The sequence below is a fragment of the Gymnodraco acuticeps genome, unplaced genomic scaffold (genome assembly GCF_902827175.1).
Source record: "Gymnodraco acuticeps unplaced genomic scaffold, fGymAcu1.1, whole genome shotgun sequence".
NCBI lineage: Eukaryota > Metazoa > Chordata > Actinopteri > Perciformes > Bathydraconidae > Gymnodraco > Gymnodraco acuticeps.
Genome location: NW_022992193.1, coordinates 1143478 through 1156631, shown reverse-complemented (window position 1 = coordinate 1156631; position 13154 = coordinate 1143478). Strand labels below are relative to the sequence as shown.

The 13154-nt window shown below is 41.8% G+C and overlaps 1 protein-coding gene across 4 annotated transcripts in view; it reads right to left on the bottom strand.

Moving 5' to 3' along the window:
* Positions 1–13154, bottom strand: part of LOC117539332 (collagen alpha-1(XVIII) chain-like) — a 48829-nt gene that overhangs the window by 24522 nt on the left and 11153 nt on the right. For 3 of the 4 annotated variants that reach the window (XM_034205477.1, XM_034205478.1, XM_034205479.1), the window contains exon 1: positions 9683–10123. The exons of the other annotated variant lie outside the window; for it this stretch is intronic. In XM_034205477.1, the coding sequence (XP_034061368.1) occupies positions 9683–10031 (349 nt within the window). In that variant the 5' untranslated portion in view covers positions 10032–10123. Of the gene's footprint in view, positions 1–9682; positions 10124–13154 lie in introns of those variants that run through there. 4 annotated transcript variants of the gene reach the window in all.

Below are 13154 nucleotides of genomic sequence, written 5' to 3'. Positions count from 1 at the left end.
ATATTTCACCCAAAAATGTAAAATATGTGTCCAAAAAAGTATATTTTCTAGAGTTTACTATGTGCACTTGAACGCAACATGAGTACCAAAGACAGGGTCAGTTTAAAGCACAGAAATGATCAGCAATCACACGTTCTTTGGAGAGAAAAACTTGAATGATTATAGTTAAAAAGTAAAAATATAGAAGGTATTAACAGTCTATAAGAATATATTGTAGATATCCAGGAGCTATAATTGAAAAAAAAGTAATTTCTTCTCATGTTTTTACAGGTTTTAGGACAAAATTCAGGTTATGAGATGTTAAAACTTGTTAAATGCGACAGATTTTAACAGCAGGAAGCAGGATAAGTTAGTTTGTTGATGCCCCTGCATCAACAAACACTAAACCACAGTGACCCTGCAGGTCAGACCCTAACCACACAGCAGTGGTCAGTGCGCTGTGAAGAGGTAAAAGTGCCCGAAACTAAGTGCTATTGAGATTCAAGTTCCATGCCAGTGTCTGTGAGACTTGGGGGGGGGGGGGATTAATGGAAAAACTGCTGATGTTTCAGTTCCCATACAGTCAAACGGCCCCAGAGACAGACAGATAATATTCTCATAAATCTCCATCACCAGGGAGGAAGCCTTTCATCCCGGTGGACACTTCCACTCCTGGGGGGGGCCTGTCAGCGCAGATTCACGAGAGACAACGTGTGCTTTAAAAGGGTCACAGGTCAGGGGTCAGGGGGGGTTCCCGAAGTTTATTAATGATGTAAATATAGATAGAGTTAACTGTTTAAGTAAAAAAAAACTAGAGGAAGCTGTAACTCTGACAAAGACCAGCTGGGAGAAATGAAAACATCATAATGGCTGTTCACAGCAGTTTGAGTACAGAAAATAAAAGCATATTGTTGCTAAATTTGGCTGAAAAGGAGAATTAGAAGCCAGACTTTGAATTACAACCTATCACTATGTTTCAATACTGATTCATCTGCACAGTATTTTCTCATTTAAAATCTTGTTTTAGACTAAAAGTGTGAATTTCCCACCATGTCTTGGCTTCAAACTGCTTGTTTTGTCTGACTAACAGTAGGAAATGCATATTAAAATGATGATTACATTCGGTAAAGAAAAAGGAAGAAATTCTAAAAATGTAGAGCCCGTTTCCATAAAAATAAAATGTGAAACTACTCATTGATTTTGAACAATTTTCTCTGTCGACTTCTTCATTATTTTAGCCCTAAAGAGAGAAAACTATCAGAAAAAGAAATGGAACATTGTTCAAAATGATAACTGACTGAGATTTCTGTTCCTTTTACTTTATATTTCCTCTAAATTTTGAAATGAGTGTTTGGACAGGATATTGCGTCATCCTTCTGGCAGTTACCTAACCTCAGAAATGTTCTGACACCTTCTCACCTGCTGAGAGGAAACACTCCATCATGGAAAGTTATTCAGGGGACAATCAGCTCATAACACACATCTGAACCCGCTAACCTAGCGCTGGCAGGGAGTAAAACACATGTTCTCTCACACACACCCTTTCGTGCAGAGTCCTAAGCCTGTGAGATTTGGTCCAATTGGAGCAGGTCTCACCGGGTGGTCAGCTTCCCACTGTGGGCACCTGCTATTGGTTCATCTCAGAGACACAGCTGCTGCAGCTGCTGGGTAACATTATGAAATAAAAAGTTTGATATCTGACAAAAAAGGGAAATATCATCTTCTGCAGCAGCATGTGAAATGTGGTGTTGTGGTTTTATTCAACATCCTGTTTCACTTCACATCTGGAAGCTATCCCACAGCCACTGAAGCAAAGTATTCTATCCAACATCTATGCACGCTTTTCTAATATCAGGGTTACAATCTTGGTCTCAGGCTCTATGTTTGTCCTGTGAACCAAAACATGCAAAAGCAAGCAAAGAAGACCAACTAATCTGAAGCCATGTCTCCAAAGATTCCGGATAATTTCACCCATTTGGGCCAATTATAATAAAAAATACCACCATTATGATGTATTAGTCCAGCTGTTAATGCTACAACATGTACTTTTTTAGACACAAGGGTGCCTCCATCCTTATGTTTACTGACTGTTCCTGCAGCAACAGCCCATTAACTCTTACTTCATGTAAGTGATCAGCTGTTTCTCTCACTTGGCTGCCCTCCAGAGGACGCCTGACCCCCATACGTGTGAACCTTGCCTCCGAAACAACCATGTTAACCCTGCTGATGGCTCCCGTCTCCGCCCTTTTGCACCCAGAGGAACAACATGCAGCAGGCATGGGCACATACAAATGACCTCATGTATTCTGTTTCACAGGACTTAAGTGCCATGTCTCTGTTTTCCAACTTTAACCCCCCGGAGAAATCCAATGCCTGTTTAACCGTGTGAAGACGTTGCCAGTGGAGAGAGCCACAGACAGATGGAGGCAGAGGGAGGAAATGCGTGTCAGATGTCCATGGGAACGAGGACCATGAGGGACTCCAGGATGAAGCACACAAGCTGACTCTGTCCCAGAAGTCTGCACGGACAATACAGGCGAGTGGAAACAGGCAGAAATGTCATTGTGAGGCTGATGCACTCCTCCAGAAGCGTAGGAGTGCATCCTCAGGGGGGGAAACATAAACACAAAAAAAGAGGTACAAAAAAGACCTGTCATAGACAAGAGTTTGTATCCCACGTTTAATGGTCCCAAGAAATTGCCCCCAGATTTAAGGGTGGAAAGTTTCATTTAGCCATTTTTTTCAGGCATGATCGACTACATTTTCAGTCCTGTGTTTGGTTTAGGTTCAGGCTAAACAAAGCAAAATTGTAGTAATAAGTAGTAAATAAGTTCAAATAGACCTGCAATGACGAATCAATTACTTGTGAACGTTTAAATACATTAGCAACTAGTGCTGCTGTGAGTGTATTGCTGATATATTGACTATAATCTGAAGATGTCATCTAAAAACAAATATGCCAGAAACATGCACACGGAATAGAAAGTGCTTAGTAACAACATAAATATTGGATTGGTGGCAACAGAACTCGTCATAAAAAGGTCTTCTAGCTCCATTGCAATCAAAAATGTCTGTATGTTCAAACTCAAAACCCTCTCATTCCTGCTCAATAATTACACAAAAGTATTCTTATTATTCTACAGTATGAGCTATAGGTTTGTTTTGTTGCATGCCAAAGGTTGAAGAACATTAGACCATTATTAAATCATGCCTCATCCAGAGGAGCGGCACACTGCAGCCCATAAAAGGAAAAGTAAGCGGAGAAACAACAAGGTAATTTAATCGACTAATATGCAAGGAGTCATTTAAACACTTCAGGCAGCCTATCTCCACCTCAGAACTAGGCCTGCAACTAACATTTCATAATATTGATAGAAAATGTCAGAAAAGAGTACAAAAATGTCTATATATTAGGTCCTATATGTCCTGTTTTGCCCAAATACACTCACTATAATATGAATTAAATCACAGAAAACAGCATTTTCTGACATTTCTGCATGAAAAATTAGTAGTCTATGAATATTAGTCGACTAATAGTTGCTTAAGAAACCTAAATCTGTACCCTCTCAGTTACAACGTTATCAGTCCCAGTTGTAGTATACTCTCTGGGGACAGAAGCAACTGGACTTCACACGTCTGAAGAAAGATTGGCTTCAGTTAGCGCTTCAGCCGGAGGCGGCACAGCTGTGACATGTACGGCCTCCGTCAGACTTTAATCCATGTTAGAGTCAACTGTGAGCTGAGAGCAAATTAAAGCTGACTGATGGGGGATCAGCGAGGGGCTCGGATGACATCAGCTTCTTTTAAGTCCAGCATTTCTGAAGATTTGAAATAGTGTGGTGTCTTGGCTGCAGTCCAAATGAAATGTTGTTTCTGTGTGAAGCATGTATTTGGGCAGAGGGGAGAAATGTTGTACCATCAACTATCAGCAGTACTGGAATGTGTGCATACTCAAACATCGGACCATACAATTTGAATGCTTCTGAAACTATAGTTGCAGACACAAACAAGCTCCAGAGACAAACAAAAATCCTGTTTTTAGTAAGTCTCAAGCTCCAAAAACGTTTGATCGTACTCTTTGTACACTGAAGTGTTTGTTATAAAGAAATCAGACATCTTAAGAAAATATCCTCGCTTTTTTGCAGAGCTGCATAAGAAGATTGATACAATTTCATGCATCTATGTTAAATATGAAGGTAAAACCAGCAGATAGGTAGCTTAGCATTAAGACTGAAAACAAGGCGAAACAGCTAGCCTCTGAAAGTCATGAAATGGAGAAAGGAAATCAACCCTAATCCGACTCTGTGATCCAACTTAATGAAAAAGAGAATTTGCACACTCAAACCTGTGCAAAGATATTTTTAATTTTCGATCAACGACCTTCTTCAAAGCTTGTTGACAAGTGTAGTCGCTAAACACAAACTTCTTCACAGCCACAAAAGACATCATACAACATTTTAACAAGCTGAATATTACCACCATGACCAAAAAAACTGACTTATGTTTGTAGAAATATGTGCTTTTTACTTTAAGTACTGCTTTACTTTTCTGGCACCAGCTCACCACTAACTAGCAAACGGGAAGTGCCCAAATTAGCGACACATAAATGCAAATGGCTCCAATATGGAGGTTAAAGCGATTAAAGTGTTTTTGAATCACTTTCCCAAAAGAACGGGTAATTCCCGCTGTTAAAAAATCTTCTTTCACTCTTTGTCTCTGCTCTGCTTCAAATGCTCGGCGGAACTCTTAATTATCACCCGTCAAGTGTTTCTGGTTTGAGAGGGTATGCGAATGCCCCGTGACCTGTGACCTCTGGCGGAGACTTTGTGCCGCCCAGTCTCATCCCAGTCACAAGGCCCTCTTGTTATTTACAGCGACACCGTTGGCCTTTCTTCCAATCCGAAGCACACAATCGCCACACTCTTTCATCGGGAGCGACCATTTTCCCACCCACAGCCGCCATCATAAATGCCATCCGCTGCCCATCCTCTCATTGGACCATCTGTGGGGGGGCCACAGATGGTCCAATTGTTTCTCCCCCTCTCTGTGTGACTCCAGAGAAGCATTCGCCTCTTAAATCCATGCAGAAATCCACGCCAGCTGATCAGAAAATGTTCAAATATGATAAGCAGATAAGCCAGGGTAGAAAAATGCAAGGGAAGGATGTGACGGGTTAGTGTTCTAACCCATTTCTCAAATTCTTATGAAGAATAGAGCATAAAGACATTTATAGCAATTGACAACATGAAGAAGTGACCATTATTTACAATATATAGTAACTTATATGGCGCATTTCCACTACAGTGCGGAGCGTGGTTAAAGCGTGCAGTGCCGTGCCCGGCCCGTTTTTGGTTGCGTTTCCACTAGGCGTAGTTCCGGCTAGCGGGTACTTTTTCACAGTTTTCTGGCTCTCCAAAATCGAGGTTCTTTCTGGACCAACAACCGAGCTGAGTATGCTAAACTAGTGAGAGAATCGCTGGCAACTAAAACAAAATGAACATATTTGACCGTGATTTAATTGTAATACACGTTTCAAAATGATGCCGAAGTAACAACATACTGATACCGGTTAGTAAAAACCATGAATTAATGCTTTGACAAGTCTGTAGACAGACGGCAGGCGAAACACCTTTTTAAAATGCGTGTTTTCTGAATGGAGATCGGCTAAGCTAACGCAGTATATGCTCCGACCGTCCACACTCATAACAACGGCCTACAGACATAAATAAACCAGCGACTGTATTCGCCATGACACAGAAAGTCTGTGGTTTGTACTTGTTTAACTTTGGTCTAGTGAACAGATATGAGGAGCTGTGAGCTCTGAGGGCTAAGAGCTAACGGCTGATGTTGGTTTTGTGGTTCGCATTGAAGATGACGTCACGGCTCCACACTACGTTACTATAGTTACTGCCCCAGCTACTAAACTGTAAGGGAAACGCAGCATAAAGTGAGCCTACCAAGGCCTAACTATACCGTGTACTAAGCCGTGTGAGGCCCTGCAGTGGACATTTTCATTTATTTGAATAGGGACAATGCACATTAATGAACACTTTAGACAAATAATGCTTCAAGTGTAAATATCCCGGATTTCAGCTTTGAGCTCATTTGCATCCGTAGTCCCTCTCATACAACATATAAGAACATGTCATTTGTAAACATAGCAACAAATAAATACATGATATGCAAGAGAGCAAGAGCAGCATACACAAGTATTTACCACATGGCAGTACACTATAGCAGCAACGACATAGTAAGTTCAAGAGATGATACAAGAGATGCATAAAGTGCAAGAGGAGATACCCCTGTGTTAAAGTGCATTTAGCGGTGATTACACGTCTGGTTGTTTCTCAACCATTCTTTGAGTTGACCTTTAAAACTATTGAGAGTGGGACAATCCCGTATCTCAGTTGGGAGGCTATTCCACAATGAGCTGCCTTTAATGGAAAGTACATTATGTCCAAAAGTGGTCCGTCTACGGTGCGCCAATACATCTCTGAAAAGCTCATTTAGATTGTTTTTGTCAATGTCTGCTAAAATAATGACTGTTTTCTGTGTGGGTTACTGAATGAGGTAGCTAACGCAGGTGTTTGGAAATTCCCACCCCATAAAAAACGAATTGACGTCTCATACCCTGTACTGTATAAGGTAAGAAGCTACTTTCCCTACATCTCGATAATTATAATAATTCAGGGAACATTCAGTATATACAGGAGTTAAACACACACTCATTCAACACACTTGTCTGTGTTTAACAGCTCCCCAAATCTTAGCATATGGTTTATGTCTCAGGTTCAAAGGTTATCCAAACATGAGCCCTTCTGTACATGGAAAATAACCCAGAACATTTACATGACATATTCCTGTGGGAAAACACATGATAAAGACGGTTTAATGTAGAAAAGTTCACGAGGAACCAATGGAGAAACACTATGGCGGTAATGAAGTCTCCATACTGCAGGATTTATGACGCCACTGGACATGGGCCTCTTGAGCATTTCCTGTTTCAGGGTTTATACTAGGGCTTCTGTACTGTGCGTATCATATGTATTTCCCAATGAAGTCTTAGTGTAAATGGACTAGGAAACACTTGACTTAATGCAGGGTATCATTTCCAATACTGATTATTGTAAAACTAAATGAGGCCTAACAAAATATTCCACTTGTTAAATGATTATGTGGATTTCAAGTCCATTCTGGTTGCTTTTAACACTTTAATCAACCGTTAAGTACATTTACTGAAGTACTGTCCTTAAGTACAATGTGACGTACTTGTACTTTAAGATAAGATAAGACTTTATTTATCCCGAAGGAAATTGTTGTGCCAGAGTTACAAAAATACAATAAACACAGCAGCATAATAGCAAAACTGTACACTAAAAGTGCAGTAAAAAGAGCAATTAAATATCTACAGGAAACATAGACGGTCACATAATTAACTGCAGTATTCCAATTCTACACTATTTTAAACTTCTATTAAACTACATTTAGGAAGCAAATATTGTACATTTTACTACACTGCAATTATATGACAGCTTTACTTCTAATTATTATTAGAAAATATTATCGACTAATGAATTATGATGCGGATTAAGATACCTGGCAGCAACTAAAGTTAGCTCCACCTTTAGCAGCTGTACAATTTAAATGACGAGCACATTAATGCATCACTAATTATCTAGTAGTCTAATAAATATATTATTAAAAAAATTGCCATTCTGCATAATAAGGGCTTTTTGATTTGGTATTATTTTGATGCTAATACTTTTGTACTTGGATGCAGTAGCCCTACTTGTAACACAGTATTTCTACACAGTGGTATTAACAGAAAGAACCTGTAGCGCTCTGTCCATTGCTGACATACAAAACGCTGCTTACATTTGACACACAATCACATGAATGGCATGCAGCCAGGGGCACAACGTGAACTCGGGAGCATCATGCGCTTTTCTAAACGACGCCAGAAAGCAACACGACAACAACGACTGCAAACATCACTGCTGGTTCTGCATGTTTGGACCCATTCATTGCACACTTGTACTTTACATTATTGGCAACCATTTTACTACCTTAAAAAGGCATTATTAAGTTTAATGCATGTGTTGGAAAAATTCTACTTGCAGAGACTTGTCTGAGTTAGAGCATTCATCTGTGTCAAACCTCATGTCTACTTTTATTAATAAATCAAATCAATATGCACATACAAAACGACGATGAAAGCAGACATGATCCTAACTGTGATGAATGACTGAAACTCAAGAAGGATGAGCTAAACTGCCCCCAAAAACACCAAACCCACCTGAATGTCTGACAGATTGGTCAGTTGCATTGTGGGTAATGTTGGCACCAGGCTCTGATCAGAAAAATTAATAGAAAAAGACTACAGTATGTCTCGGGTTGTGCTGCATTTTGTCTTTTTCAAGTCTAAAATGTTATAGGTGTGCACAAAGTTAATTATTATTAATGTGCAATTCAAATATTTTAAACACTATGGTTTTAAAGGTCCCCTATTATACTGTTTTTCATCAACATATCACAAGTCTCAGATATATACAGAACATGTCTCTGATTGGCTGAAACACCAAACAGATCATTTCAGCATCCCATAATCCCCTCTGTTTCAGCCCTGTTTCAAAAGTGCCCCTCTGAGAATTATTTGGTTAAAAAAGAACAGAATGGTGCTCTAGGAGGAGATTCAGGTGATAAGGTGGGGGGGCGTTACCTTGGTTGCTGATTGGCTGATGGTTACACAAGCCAAAAAATCGTTATGACATCATAAAGTGGCCAAAATCTGATCAGCTCATTTTCACACAGGTTTTTATATAAATGGATCAGGACAAAAAGAGAGAAAATCTTTTTTCCTGAAACTTTCAGAATCTTTTTACACAGAGGGGACACATGTTGATGTAGAAGAGACATGAAAAGGTAGATTTTGCATAATAGGTGAGCTTTAAACAATATATATGGTTTTAAAGATGGTCATCTGTAATGTAAAGTACTAAAAATCATGTTTAAAGTGAATGAAAAGGATCCATAAAACCGAATATGTACTTAAACATGTGAGTCTCCAAACAAGCACCGCACAAACACACAGACTAATGCTCAAACAACGACAAAAACTGACGTGACATCGGGGTTGAAAATGTATGGCCGCACGGGATACATTCTAACCCGCCGTTACCTTTCAGGTTACTAACGGACGCGCACGCGGGACCCCTGGGCTCCTGCCCCCCGTCCGGCAGGAGGTGACACTCCACGGGGAGACGCCCGTCCTCCAGAGACGCCCAGCAGCTGTCCTGCAGCACCTGGCAGAAGCTGCGGCAGGGCAGGTGTGGGTGGGGGGGGGCCGTGCAGCGGGGGGCCAGCAGGAGGCAGAGGAACCACTCGGCGCCGTGGTGACACCCCAATTTTGTGAGCCATGCCCACTCCTGTAGGACCGACCCCACCTCCTCCACAGACGTATGGTTGAAAAAGTTGGGCAGCGTGAATGATTCTGGACGTTTGCTGGAGCAAATGGGCCAATCAGAAGGCACCGGGAGACAAGCATTGAAGCGACTATCATGGGGTGGAAGATCCAAAACACCCGAAAAAGTCTCATTGATTTTAGACACCATTTCATCACCATTTAAAACTGATTCTACACCATCCCCCTCCTCCTCCTCCTCCTCCTCCTCCACCCTCTCCCCTCTGACCCCGTTAGCATTACCGGTGGTGTTAGGGTTAGCGCTCTCCACCTTCTGTGTGGGGCCTCCGTTAGTAGTCCCGGGGGTCGGGGTCACGTCCCACGCCGCCACAAACTTACGGATTCCCGTGGTTACGTTGAGGATTTCATCCCCAACCCCAGACAAGTTGTCGTCCTCCTCCTCCTCCTCCTCCTCCTCCTCCTCCTCCTCCTCCAGGTTCTTCTGAGTTGCGTTGGCGGCACCTGTCGTTCCCGATGGTGTTGACTCAATGGAGGTTGATGTTGTGGGTTCTGGGTCTTTGGACCAGAACCAGGCGTCCGAGCTCCAGGCAAAAAAAGCCAGGAGAAGGAGCAACGTCTTCATCCTCAACATGGTTCCTCGGATTGTATCTCCTCCACTCTCTGTTCCCCCACCTGTTAGCCAGCAGGTCAACAGTTAAATCCAAGCTGCTGTTCAAGCGCCACTGAGCATCCACTGAATGAAAAGCAACACATAAAAACTCCAAGACCCTCCTTCTACATCTCCCACACTCACGAACAAGCACAGAAGGGGGGGGGGGGGGGATTTCAAGTGCAGAGGCAGGCTTGCTTCACTGATGATGGATGCCATTGGTTATCAAAGTTGCCCACACCAAAACTCCTCCCCTGTTTGAGTTGATGAGTGGGTCCCCGAAGACTCACTACAGCGTGGAGGAAAAGCATGCAAGCCTTCATGTTACCACAGCGACACACCCGCACTGCATGGAAATAACCTAAATATGGAGTTTTAAATACATGTATAGGATATAATAAACAGTGTGTAGAGATGGACAAGACTCTGGAGTTCAGATGCAAGTACTTCAGAAGCAGTACAACATGTACTGTGTGTTTTTACAGTAATGTTTGGCCTGTATATTCCAAGAGCAGAAGAGAGGTTATTGCATTGGCAAGAAAATGCATGAATATATTTGAAAAAATGCAACTAAATGGGGTTGCAAGATTAATCGAAGGGGTCGCCAGAGTAGAAATAGACAAAATATATACATACTGAATATCCATGTCTTAAAAAGGCAAAAGAGAGGTCATTGCATTGGATGGCAAAAAAGCTATTTATTTGAATAAATGCAAACAAAAGTAATAATAGTAAGTGGGGAAAGTACGGTGGTTTCCCTACCAGAGGTCGTATGATTAATCTATGGTGTAGCCAGGGTAGAAAATACAAAAATGTTTGGACTTTACATTCTTTCTCGCAAAATTATTTACATTTTCCTCCGACTCAAATTGACCAAGGATGAGGGCCCAAATAAATCCGAAAAAATGTACTCATCAGCTGACAGGTTAAGGTAGCTCTGAGGTTAGAGTTGAGCCTGACCTGGAGCATGAAGAGAAATTATCTCATTTGTTGTTTCAAACAACAAAAACACAGAGAGTGATTGTGTTGAGTAACACAACACAGGCATGTCGGTGTGATTTATTATCATGGGTGAAAATGAGTCATACGTGATGGTGTGTATGATACAATCGTGATGGGTGAGGAGCAGCGGGAGTGAGAGGCATGAATGAAGAGCAGCAGCTGAGAGAGGGAGGGCGTATCTGAGTAAACTTCTTAAGCTCAACTCCCACGGGACAGACTCCATTGCCTCATCGCAGAAAATCCTCGGAAAATATCCCACTTCCAGGTTCTCACAGATAAGGCATGGAGGGATCTCCCCCTCCCACCGGCCCTGTGTGCCCCCATCCTGCAGCGACCGCCTCATCTGCCAAGCAAGGACATCCAGCTGTTCCACATTCCAGCCCGCAGACCTCCCACACCCCCGCTGCATGACATTTGGAGGTTTCCACATTTTGACCATTTGTGCATTCATTCTGCTGTACTAATGCTATGCAGGACTGGAAAAGATTGGGTGCTTTGGGGAGTGTGTGAAAGCCAGTTGTTGAGGGCTAGCGCTCCAACACATTGTACGTGATAGGCTAAGGGGCGGGACATCTATAAGGGGTTGACCAATCCAAGGCCGTAACCATGAAGTCAACATTGGGGGGGACCAAAACATTTGAATACTAATTTCCTGCCATTCTAAGGAAAATATATAAAAATGGGGGGGGGGGACATTTTGAGCGTATCTGAATATTGGGGGGGATGTGTCCCACCCAATGTATATGGGAAATTCGGCCTTGGAGCAATCACAACAGAGCCGGCCAGCTAACCAATCAGAGCAGCTCTGGTTTCAGACAGAGAGTGAAAAGAGGTGCTGCAGCACAGGCAGTATGAGAAAAATAAAGAGAAAATAAGAGACACTACATACTGATATACACCTGAACATCAGCAGGAGAGGACTCTTTAAAGTAGAGACACTACATACTGATATACACCTGAACATCAGCAGGAGAGGACTCTTTAAAGTAGAGACACTACATACTGATATACACCTGAACATCAGCAGGAGAGGACTCTTTAAAGTAGAGACACTACATACTGATATACACCTGAACATCAGCAGGAGAGGACTCTTTAAAGTAGAGACACTACATACTGATATACACCTGAACATCAGCAGGAGAGGACTCTTTAAAGTAGAGACACTACATACTGATATACACCTGAACATCAGCAGGAGAGGACTCTTTAAAGTAGAGACACTACATACTGATATACACCTGAACATCAGCAGGAGAGGACTCTTTAAAGTAGAGACACTACATACTGATATACACCTGAACATCAGCAGGAGAGGACTCTTTAAAGTAGAGACACTACATAATGAGTTCTCCAAGTGAATAATATCAACAGGTTAAAGCGACTTATTGAAGAGTTACGTTTTTTATCTTCATTATCTGGGACAGACGAGCAAATTAAAAGTAAATTAAAAGCGTCTGATCTTGCAGAAACAAATGCAAATTGAAAATGTGGCTTAAAATAATCTTTGACAGTACATAGAGGCCTTTTCATAAGAGGCTACAAACTAAAACTATGCACCACAAAGCATGCAACACTAACTGACAAATGATTGAAGAAAAGCTCATATGTCTCAGTCTTGCAGTAATTACCAAAAGCAATTACAGAGTTGTGTGTTTGGGTAAAACCAGACTTCCTTTCTAGCTGTTTTCTTTATGTGTTTTTGCCTACAATTATTATGCCATGAGGTTTTTTGCTTTCCCTCACCACAGCAGATTAGTCAAAAGCACCAGAAGCATCAGAAATGGGTCATTCATGACAATAAATGTGGATACTTTTGACGTGAGAAAGCACAATTCTTACCACCTGAGAGAGAAATATATATCAGGTCAAACCCATCTTCCTTGATAAGATCTTCCCATGGTGCGTTCATGTGCGTCACACTAGTCGATAAATCACCAGAGATGGCCTGCAGGCTCTCCCACATATTAACCCTCCCTGCACTTTTCATCACTATGGGCTGTCAGCGGCGGTGACCTGCACAGGGCCGTGAGCAGGGTAAGTAAACACGGCATTAAGCTGTGGAGTTACTCAATGTCAGTTTATGAAGGCACCTGGAGCAGA